A 20,248-nucleotide genomic window follows, 5' to 3' on the forward strand; every position below is an offset into this window, starting at 1 on the left:
TGTCAAAACACATTCACTAGCAATGTAAGCAGATAAAGATAGTCGCAGATAATTAGAAGATTTGCGTTTTGCGTCATTTGTGGCGCCAACTGCCAAGGAACGGGCCTGTGACGGATGACTCAGACAAGAGAGTTCGGCATGAAGCCCGACTGCAAATGTAGCTGGTAATGACCAGAGTGTGTTTTTCAGATGCAGTTAATGAGCACGGCCATTAGACATAAATGACATTTTAAAAACCTGGGGAGTAAGTGAATGAAGAAGTAGCCCAGATAGACTGCCTGTAGGCAGCAAATATGGCGAGAGCATCTGGAGGCTGCGGCACCGAGTTCACATGGATGACCTCCGCCCAGAGTGTTGGGGCTGTCAGTCATTTCACTACCGTTAACTGTGAGGATGGAGGTTCATTACAGTGAAACTGTCAGGACCATTCGCCTCAATATCCACATGGCATCTCAGGGCTCCGTACAATTGGCACTTATCCTCTGTGTTTGACAGATAATCCTTTTATGGATATATTATTTTAATTTCCTGATGAGCCCATTTTGCGAGGAAATTTTTTTCCACTTTACAAGCCTCTGTAGAGAGACGAAGGCGATGAAAGAGACAACAGCTTTGGCAGTGAAGCTTATACTTCGTGGGGACGTGATGACTCTTAACTTAGATGCTGCAGCTAGATGACAAACAAAGAGCGGAAATATTGCACAACAGAAACCAGCAGATGGATTTCTTTTTTTTTTCTGTTTAAACAGTACGTCTCGAACATGTGCCACTAAATCCCAAGAATCTGCAGGCTTATGTTGCACCCAGTCACCATGATCGATTAGTCACCCGTCTTGAATGTGTGCAGATCAGGATGAAATCAGCTGCTGTAGTGTTTGGTTAGGGGTTGTAAATATTTAGTGGTAGTCAATCATCATGAAGGCTTAAAAGTACGGATCTTGTTACTGATAATTTCTCTCTAGAAAAGAAACCGCTTTTCTTTTTTGCGCTGTGGCTGCTTCAAAGAATCCGGCCCAATGAAACGAAGTTATTAATTTCAGTTGATAAGGTTCTTTATTATTGGATTGACTGATTGCGGCGTAAAATGGAAATAAATGATTTTTTTTTGTGTGAAATGTATTGGAGGGTTTTTGATTCAATAAAGGAAACAAAATAAAAAATGCTCACATCTCTTGCATTTCAAATTTGCTAATTTATACTTAATAATAATTTTTAAGGTGGTCTATTTGATGTACTTTACTTTTCTCATTAATGATTTCAGCCAGATTAAAGTGGGTAAGAGCGGGAAATATGTTGGCATGGTGACTGGAAACTGGTTACAAAGGCTTGATTTGGAGTGAGAACATTAAAATGTGAGGATAATGGTTTGCTTCGGAACACTTTTTTGTGAGCGTGAGTGGGTGTTTCTCTTTGTTTGCACTGTGTTCTTTGTTGAACCGAGTGGAATAACCCTGGTTAAAAGATGTTTTCCTGGTGTCTTTCGATGACCTTCGTGAATCCTTCGGGGATCTCTGAAGGTATTCGGAGGTGATAGCTTTGGGTTGCTCTGAATATGAGGGGGAGCGGGGCTGTGATAAAATGCAGATGAGATGTTAAGGTAAGGCCGCATGTGGGTGGTTGTCTCTCAGGTTGAGAATTTTCCTGGAAGCTATGGAGGTCACAGTGGAAAACAGGCTGCGATGAATATGCTCCTACCAGCAGACTGTTGGCAGTGAAAACCCTCTCTGCTTGCTCCGGGAGAGAAGTATGTATCCCACTGAAGCAAGCAGAATCCACCCGACAACCCACAACTAAACTACGAACAAATAAAACTCAACTATTTGCCAATTTTCAATACATTTTGCAGTTCTTGGTTGTCTTTATTTTTGGTTTGATGAATGATGTTTGTCCCAACTTTCGTGGCATGACAATCATGACAACAATGGCAAGAAATTACAGTCAAACTTCAAACTGTATGTCTAGACCCACCATATGTACTACAAACGTGTGCACGATGCAGGTGTGCAATGAGGAATTTTGATCTTGATCGTGCAAAATAATGAATATAATGTTTTCTTAAGCGAAAGGGCCAGAGCTACAAAAATAAGACCCAGGCTGTAAAACCCACCAAACTTTCTGATGTTCAGAGGAAGCTTCTCTGCAGATTCTACGCATCCTTTACAAAAGCATGTAGAGATATTACTGCACCGCTCTGAAGACTGCTTGCACGAAAAAGTTTAATTTTACTGTAAAAAGTAAGAAGAAATGATCCAATAAATAGCTTTTTGAGTGGTTTTGAGATAAAACTGCACTGGGGAACTTAGCAGATAGCTTCCAGCTCCAAATGGCAGCAGGATGTACTGTAACGGCTCGAAGGATGACCTGTGACCACAAGTTATGTAATAAGATGTTATTCAGCGAGCTCATGGTGACTCACCCAACCCGTCTGCATTCACTTTGTGTGAGAGGACGTTGAAGAGAGGAAGAAAGGGAAAAGATCTGTCGCTGGTGAGATGATTTACTGTAGGAGGGATGGGACACTCTCCTCCTGCGGAGCCACTGTTATGGACCAGCGTTTATCTGTGAAAACCTCATCCTGTGTGGCCTTAAAATGCACTAATCCAGATACATTAACAGGAAACATTCATAAAATAATGTTTTGGAGTACTAATTCGTGATCAAAGCAGCAGAAAGGGTAGCTTATGGCAAGACTGGGGCTTTGTGTGATTATAAATAAGCACTGAGTTGACTGGACTCCCTCCACGTCTGCTCATCCCAAAGTTCCTTCTTTTTTAAATAGGGCCACAAAAACCAAGTGAGTGAGGAGCACCTGGCGAAATGAGGTCATCCCCGCACATCCTTTGATCCCTCCATTCTTCATCTCGGAGGCAAGTGGCATATAAGAGGATCTATCTTTGTGAACAGTTTTGAGCCCCCAAAATTACAAACAAACTAAAGGCGTGGGATCGATAGAGTGTGTCTCACAGAATGATGAACTGGCACTTCAGAGGGGGAAAATCGATGTTGCGCTCCCTTTCCCTCCCCCTCCTCCTCCTCCTCCTCCTCCCTGTCTTTCTCATTGGGTCCTGAACTCTCCTCACAGTCCTCACACCGCAGTGTTTAAGTGTGTTCACGTGTGTGTTGCTCGAAGGCAGGGTCTCTCACTGTGATTTAACGGTCCTTTGTTTCTTATTCCTTTTTAGCCTGGAAGACCCCTGCCACTTTGATGTGTGAGCACACCCACCAATAATGGCCCATAGGATACGCAGTGGAAGTAAGTGCTTCTGGTCAGATTTACAGCTTTAGTCGCCCTCCTCCCTCTGCTGCCCCGGTAAACTTCAAGCTCATCTGACGCTGGCGTATTGATCAGCGCAACATGGCAATCTTTAAATCATAACATAGCACTTAACATGAAGCTGCCAAAATGTAACCAGCTATTTGTTGCAACACATGTCGACTGCATGGTGTCGGCTGGCGTTTTTATGGCTTCGGTGTGTGCATTAGTGTGGGAGGCGACGGGAACGCTCGGATCCTCTGACAAATTAAAGGAAATCCATCGTATATCTTTAACATGAAACTAATAAAGTTCCCCAAGGAGAAAATTGCATTCCAGGAGCTGTGTCCGAGGCCAGAAGTGAACCGTCGCACTGTGGCGATCCTTGAGGCTCATATTCATAAAACGAGATGCACTGCCTTGGCTCAGTGCTTGTTGACTTTGCCGCAGACGTGTTTTTGTAATAAGCAATCAAGACATTCTGTTCGAAGGAGTAAAGAAATGAACCTAAAGTTGTTGTTGTGTTGCTCCGAACTCTGCTAAACGTTTGAATAGGTACAGCGTTTGCTTTGTGATTGCCTCTCCACGGAGAGCTGGAGCTATCCGATTACTGCTGTGTGATTATCTCAGTAGTTTGGGGCTTTCGCTGAGCAGAGGCAGGTTGTGGCTTGGACCCATTGTGTTTTTGTCTCAGCTGAATGGGAAATCAAGGCCAGCTCCCAGTCGAATGTGTTCAGTTTTTTTCCGTGATGGATGTCACAGCCCGACTCTTCGAGAAACGAGTAAACCAAATAACAAAATAATTTATTTACAACAAATATGGGAAGAATGTGTAAAATCAATGGTGTAGAGAGCGGATGGATGCTGTAAAAACAAAGAAAAGGAAACCAAAAGCCACAACTCAGAGGTGTATGAGTTAAAGAGATCTGCCCAACAACTCTGGCTTTATATTGATCAGGCACACCTGGCCCAGGTGTGTCCCATGCTGCTGATTAACCTCCCAGTAGGTCTCCAGCCCTGAAGACAGAAGACAAACAATAGCAGAGTGAACCGAGCACAAAGGTGCACGAATGCACCTCAACACCAGCAGCACAGGGACAGGACTCGCACTCTGTCATGTGCATCAGGACGTACACATCTGCATGCACAGCAGCCTCAGCAACGGCTCCAAAAGCATTAAATTACACGTCATGAATTTTTTTTTTATTTCGAGAGCCACACAGCAGCAATTAAAATGAGACCAGCTCCTTTAGAGACGTCACATGTGTCTGCTTTCCTGACCTTTTCCCACCTTCTCAGCCGACGCCTGAACGCTTCTGTCACCAGCTCCGGTGCTTTCAACACAGCAGCCTTAACCAAAGAATCGGTTTGACTTTCGTTCACCAGAAGGGAACGGTACGCTTCTTGGTCCTCGCCAGTTAACACACATTGCGGCAACGGCATATGTTCTGAATCAGACCAATTCCGAACGTTGGCTGCACGCTCGAGCGGTGAAAGGAACGTGTCAGGATCGCTCTCAAGAAACTTTGGAACCAAACGCGAAGTGGCAGCCACATCGAACCGCTGTGATAACCGAAGATAGAGGAGCAGCGTTCAACACTGAGTCAGCTGTGACCCTGCCATCACGAATCAGACTTGGTTTGTGCTGTTCCGACTCAAGTGTTTTAAGTTCTGTCTCATGCTTCATTTTCAACAGCCCACTCCTCCCTTTCAACTCGCCTGCTGAAGTCTGCCGTGCTCTCACTGCAACAGCAGCAGTTCCTCTCGCTGCTCCAACGCTGAGAGCAGCAACACCGGCGGCGGACGAGGCGGCGGGCGTCTTAGCTTTGAAAACTCCATCCTCAAACAAGCTAGCCTTCAAAATTGCTTTCATGTTCTCCCTCTTTCGCTTGTCATCAAGGTCCCATTTCCAAAAGCAGTTTACAACAGCGCTAAAAAAACCTCCTCTGATGGGGCTTTCAAAAGATCCTCAACCCCCACCATAACCAGACGAGGAGCCTTCGCCACGAGGAGAGCACAGCCCACACTGTTGAGCACGGCAAAGCAACAATTATGCATACAATTATACACATGCAATTATACAACCAAATGCACAACAAATCCGAATCTGAGCCCTTCCCTCTAACTGCCGAGCCAGAGACTTTGTCACCTCCTCCCTAATCTTCAGGTAGCTTCTGGTGAGTGCTTACATCCTGACCACGGATGTGCCCTGAGACCCCCCACTCTAATCTTGTTCGCTAGCACACGATAAATTCCCCCCAGACGAACTCAAAGGAACTCATTCTACGGCCTAACCAACGAGTAAGCCCCAAAAAACGTGGGTACATGTGCAATGGACAGCATGCGCACAAAATCACCAGAGTAGCTGCTATCTGAAAACCTGAGTCTGTCCCTCTCCAAAATCTCCAAAAACCTTCAGAGAAACACTGACGACCGACTTAAAGCAGATTAAACCTGTTCAAACGTGTCTCCCTGCAGCGCTTTCTGCAACTTCCTACTCTGCCACGAACTCTGGACACGTGTAACCGACACACCAGAGACACGTTCTACTGATTGCACACTTTATTGCATTACACACGTTTACCGACTGCACCGACAAAAGGCTGTGAGAGGAAACAGTGGGAAAACGCGGCCAGTTACCAGGAACATTACAGATGCCAAACAACAGGGAAAAAAAGCTTTGTCTGCTCTACCAGCAGCATTGGCAGGTAACCAAGCATTGTTTGGCAAGCACCTACAAAGCTGTCCAGTAAAACCAAAGAATGGCAATGAGTACCGGCTCCAGGAATAGCAATAGCCAACTTATCTCGTGCCATCTGCAGGTCCACATTTTCACTTATCCAAGGGAATATCTCAAAATCTACCTGACTGGTTGACACAAAATGTTCCCAGAAAATTAATCCTACTGAATTTGCAGCTGTTTAATGGATTGGCATTAAATTTGCTAAAGATGACCTCAGGATGAATCTTGATGATCCCTTACCTTTTCATCTTGTGCCATCATCTTTCATCAATGCAGTTTCTCCAACACTTTGTTTACTGGCTGAATACCTGCAACTAAACACATGCTAAGAGTGTTAGCATGCCGACATTAGCTCCCTCACCTGGCGCACACTCTTTGCATCGCAGTTTCGTCACGTGTGCACGTAGTTTGCATTAGTGATGCGTGTTTGAAAGCACATTCTGTCGGCCTGTCCTGGGCGTTTCCTGCTGCCGCGATGTGGGTGAGCTCTCAGACAGCCCCTGTTCCTGCTGGAAGGCAGCGCTGTCAGCTGTGGAGAGCTCTTCCTGTCAGACCTGCCTCGCGAAATATAGGGCTGCGAGATGAAGCCGGAGACAGGTATCCATGTGGGGTGAAGGGGACGAGGGGCTAGAGCCGGGTGATCTACCTATTGTATGTATGTATGCATGCATGCACGCATCTAGTATCTATCTATCTACCTATCGATCTATCTATCCGCAGAATCTTTTTGTTTCTTCATCACAAAGGGCGCAGCCGGGAGGCAGCTGTGTGTCAGTAGTGAAATATTCATAGTATGTGCAGGGAGTCTGACAAGCCGCTCTGACACCTCCATACTCTCCACTCTCATTTTCATTTCCTCTCCGGCTCCAGCACGTTACCTCACAGCTCCCCCGGTCTGCCGTTCAGTAGCGCACTGTATGCTCGGTGCAGCCGCGATGAAAAGAAACCCACAGCACACTGCTTTTACATTTCCATACCTGAGAGAATGCAGTTAAAAAAAAAAAAAAAACTCTGCATATCCACTGGAACATGTTGGCTGAACAGCTTTAATTTGAGCTTTCATTATCATTCTGTTGAAGGCTTTCATGCTAAAACTGGCGCTTTACAGTACGCTCTTTAAGATCCTTCTCATCCTGTTATAATGGGAACACTCTCGTTCTAAATTTGAAATTAATGGAAAATTCAACCTTGGGTGCTGCATGCGACTTCCTACATTTACCAGTTTGCTGCTGGGCATCCCTCAGAGAACTCAGCTGGACTTAATGTACCCAGCTGGATTTCATGTTGAAGAAAATGTTATGATAATAGCAATAGCATCAACGAGGGGGGAGTAAGCAGACCTCTTACTGAGAATGCCTTCTTCCTTGTGGCTGCACTGTCATCTGGTGTGTTACAGCTGGTGTCTCTGCCTCTTCTACTGTGGATTTCTCCTTCGGGGCATAATGGCGGCTCTCGAAATTACTCTTCTACCCAGCCTTGACACTCGAACATGACCGTTTTTGGAACAATTTCTGCTTTCAAACAATATTGTAACTGCACTGGAAATGTCTTTACGTAACTTTCGGTCATCTAAATTTGGACCAGTATCCGTGGAAACAGGAACAGGACACAATCCAAAGCCAAAACAGGCCCAGAAATTCAAGGTACAGCAACAAAATTCATTTGTTTTCGGAAAAGGAACAGCCGACATGCTTTTTACACATGCAGCAATATCAGTCCATCCTTAACGTCAGTATGGATTATTGCCTTTTGTGTATAGGACGTTGTGGTTTTATTACCTGTAACCATGATCGTTTGGCACCTTTTCCCAAGTGTTTTAGTTACTCACCATAAGTCTCACCCTATTGAGGTCCTTGTCGGCATTGTTGTATGTTTGGAGAAAAGGTGGGATGGCACAAACTTCAACTCCATTCTTATCATTTAGTGCATTTTAAAATATATATATATATATATATATATATATATATATATATATATATATATATATATATATGGAACGAAGGCGTGCAGACAGTTCATAAATTTCTGCATCTTAGCAGTAGAACATCCTCACATGTCAAAAGCAGAAAAGCTGCTATCTTGACAGCAGGCCTGTTTACATCCACGGCTCTAGCAGTGAGGCAGAATTGATCAGCCTCTTGCTCTCTGCATAATTCTCAGCATCACCCTGTAACAGGATGATTAGCCTTAGGGGGAGAAAATAAACAGGAGCGGCTAAAAGTTGCAAATCATCTTTTCATCATATTTTTCTGCAGCCTCCCTTTTACTGTAAGTCATCATCGCGGCACTGAGGCCTCTATCTCCAAACTGCACAAATATCAATATGGATTTAGGAGTCTCCCTGAAGCAAGGTCCTCAGCTAGTTAAATCTGTAATCACTTTGTACTGTAAAAACACAAGCAGGGGAGGAGGAGGGGGGGTATGTGGCAGTTTAAATGAGGGCCGGTGGAGTTTTATTTAACAAAGACAGCTAATTAGGTCAGAGCTCTTTATCCTCATAAAACACCAAGGTTTCCTGCCATCCAGGCAGACCGCTCACGGCTCTTTGCTCTCAAACAGAGTTCGACTCCTTCTGAGAGAGTGAGGGGGGGGGGAGAGGTGACGGCGAAGACGGGGGCAGAGCAGCTGCTCGAGCAAACAGGCTTTTTGTATTGTCTTCAGGGTTTGAAGTCAGTTGTATGAAGAGGAAAGTAATGGGATTCAGAAGAGCTCTGTGCCGAGAGTGAACTCTATATATACTCTATAGAGGAGGGGGCTACAGAGAGGTGCCAGTCCATGGACTCCCTCCGTCTTTCGTCTCAAGAGGAGGGGTCGTTCAGACGAGGCATCGAGGGCTTCGCTGCTCTCATCACATCTGTACCACCTCAGAGTCTGTGTCTCGGGGCTAGCGGACGGTAACGTATCCTCGGTTGCTCTCTCTGAGTAGATGTTGTGTTGTCTGACTTGTAAAAATGTAAAGGACTGATTGTCACTGCTGCGTGGTTTTGTGCACGTTTGACACTTTTCCCCCAAAGGGATATTTGGCCGGTCTGAGTGATTACATTGATCACTGGTCCCAGTCGGAGCCATTAGAGAAAAGTTTAAACTCCTCATTTGAAACAAAGGGGGAGTGTGAATCGGGAAAATGGGCTTTATAAATTCATTCAGGCGTCGATCAGCTAGCGTAAATTTGGCTACCGAACTGTGAGCATGGCTCCGTCTGTTTGATACTGAATGAATCGAGCGTCAGTAAAACTCTGATTCCACCTAAAACTTGCAATTTTTTTTTTTTTTTTTGCACATTTTCCAAGCATGATCAAGGAAGAGTGCAAAGCAAAGGTGTAACTCACTTCCTCTATATGTTAATGAATCTAAAGTGATCGTTCTTGGTGTTGGCTGAAATGCAGGCAATTTAACATAAGTGAATATAAAAATCTGAATTATCTACAAATAATTTTTATTTGTGACGTGAACGGTTCCAATACTGATATTTAACATAAGTGATCACAACATATTTTAACATTCATGTGTTGTTTCATAATGGAATATGTTGATTAATCAGAATGATGGTAATGCAATAAAAAGCTTTAAAAATTAGATTTTTTAAGTATGTTGCACATCGCTGGTTTACTTTGTAGCCTGCGAGCTAAAGCATATCTGCTTTTCTTCAAACACGCAGACATGCGAGCATTATCTGTCATCAGTTGGCCGCTAACTGATTCAAGCTTAATTATTAGACTCATTATTTGACAAACTGAGGTGCTCCAATTCGTTTAGTGCTAAAGATTAACAGCAGATTTTTAGGTTTAGCTATAGAGTTTTATAGGACTTAACTCCAATAACAAGTAAACAAGCAGACGTGTTTTGACTTCACTCTGACTCGAGTAAAAGCCTGTAAGGTCACTTCACTTCACTCAGTTTTTACGCTTGCATAGATTTTTCATATTTTCGTATAAATTTCTTCTCATTTCTGTCTTAAAGCAGCAGCGACCGTGTCAGCTGTGCTCTTTAGTATTCCCTTGGCCTTTCAGTAGCTACGCATTAACAGCACTTACTGAATTAAAAAGAAACAGACACTTACAGTGATTCAGAGCAGCACGTCGCAGCATTGGGAAAAAAAAAATTACAACAATATATAAGTCATTAAGATGTTTAGCTTGACGTCGGCTGTGTGCGTTACATCAACAAACACCTTCCATTCAGAGTAAATAATGACAGAGGGAACAAACACTTCATTAAAACTTCACAGAGGAGACAAATGAGCAAAAAAAGAGGACTGTCTCATTACTCCCTCTCTCTTCCCTCTGAATTTAAAGCCAAAGCAGTCGCTGTGTATCTGCGGTTTGTCTGTGAGCTGCAGCTCCGAGGTGGTGACCTCCATCCTCCGCGTTACTCACATTTGTGTCCGTCCCGGGGGCTCTTCGTCTAAAGAGCCCGGACTGAAGAGGCATGCGGGCCAAGCACAGTATGGCGGGGTTAGCCCTGCCCTGGAGAAATCTTCACAGCGACCTGATTTCTTTCAGTCGCTCCCCATATTCCCCAGATCGCGCGCTCGTATTCACCTGATCCTGTCTGCGAGCCGTTCTGCGCGAGGAAAACAACACTGAAACTGGAACAAGAGTCCAGCAGCTTAATTGCGGATCGCATTGCAGTCGCATCTCTGGCACCGTGCTGTCAGGTGTCCCCACAGATTTTTGTTTCAATGTTTAATCTGGCAGATAATTGCATCCATTATTAGAAATTATGCGCAACGTCTGCCTAAGATCTGGTTGTGGCTGTTTTCATGAATCCTCATCAAAACTGCATATTTTGAATATCAGTAGGATAGCAGTGTGTTTGGAAGAATCTCTCATCACAGCTTGTCATATCCATCTCGCAGAGATCTGAGTTAATATTAGTGATTGGTCCCCAAGTCACGTTCAGCCCCCATCTTTTCATTCCAGCATCTGGATTTAATTGGTGCTACGCTGTAAAGCCACAGCTGCTCTGCCTGTTAGGACAATAAATTACCCCAATTAGGAGGCGAACAAAAGAGGCTGTCAGACACCACAGCCCGCTGCCATGCCCGGAGATTGAAATGCAATGGAATGAGGCTTCTCGCTGACATGAAGCTGCACCAAAACACCTGCCCCATCATCTCTCTGATCAAAACACAGTTCCAGTCCAGCGGATATATAGAGCAGGAGGAGATTGCTTTGCATGGCCTGCTGCTTGCTATAGCCTCAATCGCAGGAGCTTCTGGTGCACAAATAAAATAGAAAAAGCTGTGTTTGAAATCAATGCTGGGAGGTGTGTAATTGCTGGGCAGATGATTAATTGGGGTTTGGATGATGAGTTGTGGATACATCCAGGTTTCCTGGCGGCCGCCTGCCTTATCGATGGCACCTGTAATGAAGGCAATAATGAGGGAAGTTTGAGGAGGACGTGGGATGGGAGGAACAATAGGAACATCTGCGCCTCTCTACAGTTAGAGTATAATTGAGACCATATTTCATTTTCCTCTTTGAAAGCTAGCCTTACTGTACTTGCTCTCTGAAAGATGAGACATATTTATTTCCCGCTGTAACACATTCAGCAGCTTTAGCAACTCAGGTGGTCTACTTTCGAGGTGAATGTAGGGTAGCCGCCGCCGCGACGACGGCCTCCATCTCGATCGGCACTCCTTCCACGTCTCGGGCCGGCCATCCCTTTGTCTCACCGCTTGCTGTGAACACGCCATTAAGCCAGCCAGAGTTTGACAAGAAAAATGAAGTGTGCTATTTCCTGTGGCCTCGAGTGTCTTTCTGAATAATGAGCGCATTGCCCGGACCCCCCTCTTGTCCCTCCCTCTCCCTGTCATCGCTTCTACTCTTCCCCTTGAAGTTGCAGTCTGCCGAGACAGCGAAGGGGTCCTTTAGGTTGCCGCTTGTCTCAGAAAAAAGTGGTCACGCAAGACCTGTCAAAGTAGATCTGGAAAGCCCAGAAACAGAAAGATAAGATGAACGAGGTGGATCTTATTGATGAAATCCTCATCCCATGTCACAGTATTAGTGAGCGCAGAGTAAGGCGTGCTGTAACGTGTCCGTCGCACACAGCTGCAATTGTTTGGGCCAAATTAGCTCGCGCTCGTTCACATATCTCTTCCTATTTCCCTGCTTTTTTAAACCCGTCAAACGGCTCAGCAGCACTGCCGGATCATAGCAAAATGCTACCTCTCGCAGCACCCGGCCGAAAAGAAAGGGCTGCTCCAGTGCTATTTCCTCACTCAGCCTTATTTCTCCCAATTACCAGCGTGTGAGCAAACAGCCTGACACGACTGACCTCCTCTCTGAGAGCTGTGGTCATGACTGGAAGGCTCTCCCTGCTTATTATGACAGAAGTGTTATGGTAATGGAAGGAAAGTCTGCACCGTGGCGATAGCACTGCAGGAACGGATAGCCTATTATCCGCCACTGTGTGGTGGTAGTAATGGCGAGAGAGAGGGCATCCTATCTGTTATGGTGATGATGCATTTTAAATGGTGAGTGCCTATTATATATCACTGGCTGGATAATGGCACAGGAGAGCATCCTCTGGGTTACAGTCGTGATGCCAAGGCAATGGCGAAAAGGTCCGTGAAGAGTATACAGCACGTGCCGTCGTGGCTTTATGGTGATGGATTGAATGAGGGGAGTGCCGGGGTTTTTCTCTCTATTATAATGATGGCGGGCCAGCCCATGTGTTCACAGAGCGTGAATATCCAGGGAAGGGAAGACAACGAGCGGCGTGTGTGTGTGTGTGTGTGTGTGTGTAGGTGGCCGCACGCGTGTGCGAACGACAAACAAGAGCCACGCAGTGGAAAGAGAGCCTTAGTTAGCTGTCTGCTTGGCGCTTCGCCGCCGCTGTGATGTATGTTTATGGCCCATCATCTCTAGCCAATTACCCTGCCTCAGTGTGGGAGCGCCGCACCTTCCCATCACAGCCATCAGTGTCTGAGTGTGGAGAGAGACGGCGACAGTTAACGTTCCTGGACATCCCTGGCAATGTTGTTTTCCTTAGGGGGGCTCTGGAGATTCATCTTCAAGAGTAAGCCACCGGGTAGCAGAGTCTGCTGAGTCTACAGCTGCTCTGGGAATTGGAGGCTTGTTGACTGCGTGCTTGTGTGAACGCGCCCATCTGTGGGTGCGCACGAGTGTGGGTGCTATAACTTAGCACGGCGTGTGTGCAAACTTTGTGAATCTCGTGTTTCCCACGCGCTCCCGCGTTTGCGCCAACACGAGCCTCGCGGCTCGCTAACAGCTCCACGCGTTGACGTGTGACCACGGTTGCGTGCTGTAAATGATGTTTGATCGTCTCCGGAAAGCCTCGCCGCTGGGAAATAACCTTGGCATGCTGGGTCTCTTTTGTTCCCCAGATACAGCCGAGGCAGACGTGTTCATGTGTCCCATCCAGGTCAACCCGCAGACGTTCTCCCACAAACACATCTGACTTTCACAAGGTAATCTCTCTCTCTCTCTTTTTGTTCTTGCACTCGAGAAACGTGGTTTGTGCTGGATTATACGTTTGTGTCTAGCTCACAGCGGCTGCTTCAGATTGCTTTTCCATAAAACGGTCTCCTGCAGAGACGTGACATTAGAAAAGGTAAACTGAATCAAAGTCGCAGCGCAGCAGCCATGGAGACTAATTTGCTTTTAGCGGGGAGCTCTTCTTAACCCCGTTGACACTGATGAGGAGTGTGACTTTATCTGAGGCAATCCTTAAACTTCATATTTGGATGATTCCTCTGTGAAACTGAGAATGCAGAGTGGCAAGACAAGGGTTTAGGTTTTTTCATTTTTATTTATTTATTTTCTTTCTGGCTCGATATTCACACACTGTGACAGATTGAAACTGCAAAGCTGTGTTTGTGTTGGCTAGACGAAGGAACGCTCCTGCCCAGAGGGTTTATCAGGGAGAGAAAATATTGACCGCCAACAGTTGCACTTTGGTGGTGTTATTGCTTTTCACACTTGTGTGATACAGACAGCATTCGCCAAGCACAACAATTGTAAACCCGCAGCCACATTGACAGCCGCATTGCTCTTCCGCGCGGGGTGGAATATCCAGCTTATTGTGTTTACTTTTTAGCTTATTTCACTGAAGTGCTTTTCGCCGACAAATATAAAAGTGCTGGAACAAGGTGAGAAGAAAAGAAAATACTTACTCTTTAGGTGAGACGCAAAACCCAGAGGGGCCTCTAAATTTCCTTCTAAATTAAGACTACAAAACACACTGACAAAACAACAGCAGAGTGTGTGTGTGTGTGTGTGTGTGGGTTGTGTGTGTCTGACTCTTTTTCAATATGCTGTAGCGTCTCACTTGCCAGCCAGCCTCTCTGATTATTGGTTCGCGCACAGATGAAGTCAATTCATCACCTCAGTATTGGAGGGTGGCTCTGCAGCTGGATATGGCCTTCTGTTATTGTAATTATGAACGCATCAATATCACATTTCAGTCTTTATTTGTTGGTAAAAGCAAGGATCACCAATCACTCTGGAGGCGACTAAATAAATGATTGTTTTTGCCAGTGGTTTGATATTCTGCGGTATCGTCTTTTAATGGAACCGCATTTTGAAATGTGATCACATCGTGTTATTGTTTCACAAAAGTCTCTCGTCCAATTTGCTCATTCGAAGCAGTTTGTAGCTGAGAACTAAGAGAATCAGTTGCTCTTTTCTTTCATGCAAAGAACACGGAAACATTGACCAGTTTGATCGTTTCATGTCATTTTGCATAAATGACTTTCAGGCTGGGTTGTGTGTCTTTCATTGTAATTATCTTGCAGTAGTATTTATATGTCATTAAATGGAGCAGGTGAAAGTGCTGCAAGTACTTTAGCAGATAGGATTTTGCATATATTTGCTAATTGGTGCACATATAAATACTGGAATAGCATTGTTTCTAATATTGCTATGCTAATTTCAACCAATCCCCGTGATAGACAAAGGTTTTGCAATGCAAGTACTTGTTTTTTGTGCCTCCATAAATTTAATCCTGATGAAGGAAGTCTGCATCACAACTGCTGAAGCTGTTTTCGTTTTTCTAACCCATAACATTTTTAAGTGGTGCACTCCAGTGAATGAGACGTTTGACATTCTGAAACGGCTGGGACTTGAAACAGCTTAAATCAGGGATCGAGGTGATCCTCCACATTCTCATCTGCTTCAATGGCATGCCAATGTGGGCGTGCATTAAAGATTCATGCAAACAGCTGTTTCTTCTACAGGACAGCATGGCTCAGGGCAAGGCTGTGTGCTTAGATTTCAAATCAGGCAAGTCTAGAGGAGCTGGGTATGAAAGAACATCGCATGCAGTGCAGGCTACTGTGTGCGAGCGGGAAATTAACACATGCCTGTCACAAAAAAAAAGGCAGCGACAAACAGATGACACATCCCTGCAACTGGGAAATGATTCCTGTGGGCAAGAAAATAGAGTGAAGATCGGCTGAGAGTTACATGTTTAAGATGAAAATCAGGAATTTGGGTTAAAATTCACCAGCCTCATTAAGAAACAGTTCACATCTTAATCGACTTTTATAGAGAGTAAACCATATCAGTGGAAGCAGTTGAGGGGAGTGAAATTAGTCATTTCCACACAACACTTTAGTCTGACATTTGCCTAAATAAGCATGACGGTTGAATTGTGAAGCGGCACAATCATAGAGGGCTTGAAAGATAGGTGTGCGTTCATCCGAGCTGACATTTGTACGATATTTCACCGGAGATGCAACGATAATATATGCCGAACCCCAACGGGCGTGCAGCCTCTAAATGCAGAGTTATGTGTGTTGGGCGTGAGGTCCATATTCGCAGCAGGCGTGGAGCTGCCATCATTTCCTCTCCCACTCCGACTCCTGTGTTTTCGCTCGCATTTGTTCTGTCTCATTTTCGCTGCGTCTCGTGTATCCTGATACCTGACACTTCGCTCCAGCGTCTGGGGAGACTGAGGTACTGTTGCAAAGGAAAGATTCATAAAGCGTCCGCATCTCTGCTGTGTTGGAGTGGATTAAACATACAGATGCAGCTGAAATCACAAGGTTATTATATTCTCCACGGCCCACAAATATACAATAAATGATCTTGAAGAGTGTAACATAATAGCGTTCTCTCCTCCACGGAGACAGGCCGCGACCTCCTCACAGGAGCTTTACAGTGACCGTTTGAATGGTAATGTGACAGGCTGATTGCCAATTTACAGCCCACACAAAAGCATTGCTCCGCCGAATCAAAGGACAGCTCTGTGCCGACAAACAAACAACACGGCGCGCTCCAACCAAATGCTGTCTGTTGTTTCTCCCCTCCCCTTCGAAATTATACACTCTATCGCAGCATCTGGGGGGGGAAATGATTGAAAACAGCGCAGGCGAAAAACGGAAAAGACGGCGTTTTCACCTATCAGCACAAAGTCGCACCTCGCTTAAAGCCGCCTGCCATGCTGAATAATGCGACGGCGAGCTATTCCTGCTGGATATGGCAGTAATAAGCAGATGATCCCCTTTGGAAATAACAGCTGGCTGTGTTTTTCTAATGGTGAGGCTCCGTCGCCACCCGTCACTCCTTGTTCATCAGCAGCTGTTAGCCGTGCACCCTATGTAATTGCTCTCACTCCGCTATAGTGCACCATTTTTCACGAGCACGCGTCAGTTGAATAAGTGCATACAGCGGTGCAAACGTTCAGGTAGCGCGTCTATTTTGGGAGCAGCTTCATGGACTAGTCGGCCGACAGTTGATCGGCGGTTGAACTGCGGCGGCTTCTGTTCGGGTCACGAGCAGCAGATACTCACCGTGCTGTGTGGGAGCGAGGAAGCAGCCTGAACAGAATATCTGTGCTTCGTGCTGCAGAGCGGCCTATTCTGTGAGGATCTCTGAACGACTGTCATTCAGCCTGCTTGCATCTTCTGAAATTATGTTAGCTTTATATGCATCTTCAATTTCTTCCATTTTTTTCCCCCCAGAATTCAGTCACAGAAGAAGAAGACTCGTCTCAGCTTTTCATTTTCTAATTAATTTTGATCTGTACCAGGGGGATGCCTAACTTAGAGAACAATGTGCTCCGTGGTTCGGCAGCTATGGACTCAATCACAGCGCACCAAAATAAACTGCCTTAAGATTTTATTCCCCTCTCTCGCTCTTAAGCACTGTGCTTTCTTATGCCTGGAAATTTCTGGTAAAGCTAATGGAGTGTTATGAAATATAGTCCGCTGTCAGTCTGACACATTAACCCCAACGAAGGGCTTCTGTCTAGACTCATCACCCACTCAGCATTCACTCAGAGAGAAATCCATCACGGACAATGCAGAAACAGACATTGTTGCACCAGCTGCGGCCTCATAGCCCCTCGCTGAGTGTCTGAAAATGTGAACGCTGCCACACCTAACCTCTCCTTTCTCTGCTGAAAGAGAAAAGGTTTAAAATAAGTGAATACAACAAAAGATAATTACGCCTCTACATCATTAAATCAATTGAACAATGAGTGTGAGCACACTAAAGGGTTGATTTTTTCCCTCAAAAACTTGGAGGTAGACATCAGAGACGTGTAAAGCCTTCCCCTGGATTGTTGATGTGACACTATGTTTGGCTTACACCCACGTGGTGTTTCTCTGCGAGCTGGAAACCCACTCAGCATTCTATATTTCTCTCATTTTGGTGTGAGAGGAGACTCGCGGTGTCGACCCCACGGGATGCCGATTCCCACCAATGCTCGTGGACTTACGGTAACACTTCGCCCCAGTGTCGGGGAGGAGGAGGGAGAGGCGAAGGAGAGAAGACTATGAGCTTAATGTAGATCTGTCATCAGCTGGCTGCAGATCAAAAGAGCAGCATTGGCAGGCGGAGCACAGAATCCACCAGAGCCTCCTCTCTATGCCAAGCTCCAGCTTCTCTGAGGTAGACGAGCACAGAGGGGCCTGGCTCCAGGCGAAGAGTGTGTCTATCTGCTCTGTGTGTGTGTGTGTGTGTGTGTTTGGGGGCGGAGAGGTGTGGGCACATGCACAATGTCTCAAGGCAAGGATCTGGCACTTTGAAAATGTCACCAGAATCCCAGAAACAAAAAAGCAAGAGGAGAATGGAGAAAGTGTGATGAACAGACGCGTATGCTCTGGGAGGTGTGGGATTTAGAGACCGCGGAAGGCAGCATCGTTCTCCCGGAGTGGGAGATCGGGAGGAATAAAAGCGATGGCACAAAGACAGAGAGATGCAGGTTTTCTTGACTGCACACCTTTGCAGCATCAGGCTACAACTGTTAAGCGGGCTCAAGGACGCATCTAAATTGCAGCCTTCAGAGGATTGTAAGTGGTTTCTTTTCATTCCACTTTTGATGGTTGAATATGTTGATTCACTGCGCACTTGTGCAACTGTGAATATGGCATTTTGAAATCAGCCACACAAGCATGACTACGTTTTGTCTCTACATGTACGACTGTATTTCATTACCAGGCTGAATATTAAATATCAAATCATTTGCTTGAGGCCATCACTGAAATCCACAATGCTGGGGGATAGCATTTAAAGTCTCACCTGTTGGTTAGCCTTATGATGGCAAGCATGTCAGTAGCTCATCTTTATTACTATTCTCTGTTATCTGTTTGAGATATCATGATCCTTCACCTGCATTGCCAGGGTTTTCAGATGATGAGCACTGCTGCTTGTCCCTCTTTTAACTTTGCTTCACTTTAACCATGAGACAAAAACAAACAATGCTTTGGCATGACCAGAGCATTTTTTCGGGCTTGCTCGAGAGTTAAGCTATCGTTGGCCGGTCAGCCGTCAGCCGGCACATCTCACCTCATTGTGCTCTGGATAATTACAGAGAAACCTGGAGGGGGTTGATTGGGAAGAACGTCTTGCCACGTTTGAAGCGAAGAGGTGGTTTGTTATTGGACTCCTCGTCACGGACTGGCCAAAATGAATACCGTGTGTCAGTGGTATCATCAGACTACTGGGACTCAGACATGGATAAAATGGATGGATGCATGAGTGAATGGATGGATTTTGATGCCCGGTCCCTTGCGGCGTCTCGAGTCAACCCAGTCTCTTAGAAATTATGTTTTCCCAATTACATCAGATGGACTCGCACCGGAGTCGCTGGCGAGCACAGAAGGCTCAGGACTTCAACCGGAGTCCAGGGTTCACGTGTAGTTCAGTGAGGCAACAAAAGCACTTATATTCTGGATTAAACCAAGACCACGGTATATCCCTAACACTTAACTGTGCTGCCAGTGGCTACACCATAAAAACGCTGAATAAAGCTGTAGTCACCATGAGCGGACATTGTATTGCAAAATCATGTATTTTGTCAGAAAACAAATGGAAAACTTTGTCAGTGAACATTTTACTGATGCATTCAGGCCAGGTATGTTAACGAAGAACAGAAAAGGTAATTCACTTGTTTCCTTCAAAACCTTCAAAGGTGCCTCCACTCCTTTTTCCAGCTGCATGATGCACCCACCGACCGAACCAGAGCAATCTGAGGCCCCCCGTCTGCTTTGCTGCAGACAGCAACACTAATTGCACCTGCTAGCAACTGACTCCGATGAGCCATCTTTCAATTACCGTGACGGGTGTTTAAGCTGATTTTTTCTGTCGGTTTGTCAGATTTCTCTGAATCATTTTGTTGACAATCTTAATTTGTAGTCATCTGGTAATCATCTTGAATTTCTTTGTTGCAATATGCATACGTCAATGGCAAAATTATAAGTCATGTTTAGAGTTGTTCTGTTGGAAAACGCAGATATGCAGGCAGGCAAGAATCTGTACACAAATTACAGCCGATGCTAAAAGGAGAAAACCTCCGCCTGACAAAACAGGAGTAAGGAGCACTCACTCTGCATGTTTGTCTCTGCAGCCCCGAGCATCGCTAAAGAGAGGGATGCTGTGTTAAGAAGTCACAACCTGACCTCGCCAATCTTGCACCACAACTCAGTGCACGACAAAAAAAAAAAAAGCAGATTGGATGTTGACGCACAAAGTCTCTCTTCCGAGGGTATCTTCTTTGTGTTTGTGGGAGCGTGTGTGTACATGTTTTTGCGACCATATGTGTGTTCTGGCGTTTACTTGAACTCAATGTCAAACCTATTTCCAAACCACTGATTCAGCGAGTTGCGGAGATATACAGTGGCGCTGCCAATGCTAACCTTTAGAGATTACGGTGACATTAAAAGCTGCATATGGCGAGTTGGGAGATCCAACCGCTGGGCGCCTCATCTGATGCAAATGTCCTCTCTCACCTCTATCAGCAAAAGTAATTATGGCAAACCACTGTAACATCTCAGGCTGTGC

At 45.4% G+C, this 20,248-nt stretch overlaps 1 protein-coding gene across 1 annotated transcript in view; it reads left to right on the forward strand.

Moving 5' to 3' along the window:
• The first annotated feature begins 18,164 nt into the window (after positions 1–18,164).
• The window catches only part of mgat4c (mgat4 family member C), a 34,149-nt gene continuing 32,065 nt past the window's right edge, over positions 18,165–20,248 (forward strand). Inside the window, exon 1 of the mRNA XM_041939681.1 lies at positions 18,165–18,258. Coding sequence (XP_041795615.1) covers positions 18,165–18,258 — 94 coding nt within the window. The remainder of the gene's footprint in view (positions 18,259–20,248) is intronic.

The sequence above is a fragment of the Chelmon rostratus genome, chromosome 6 (genome assembly GCF_017976325.1).
Source record: "Chelmon rostratus isolate fCheRos1 chromosome 6, fCheRos1.pri, whole genome shotgun sequence".
NCBI lineage: Eukaryota > Metazoa > Chordata > Actinopteri > Chaetodontiformes > Chaetodontidae > Chelmon > Chelmon rostratus.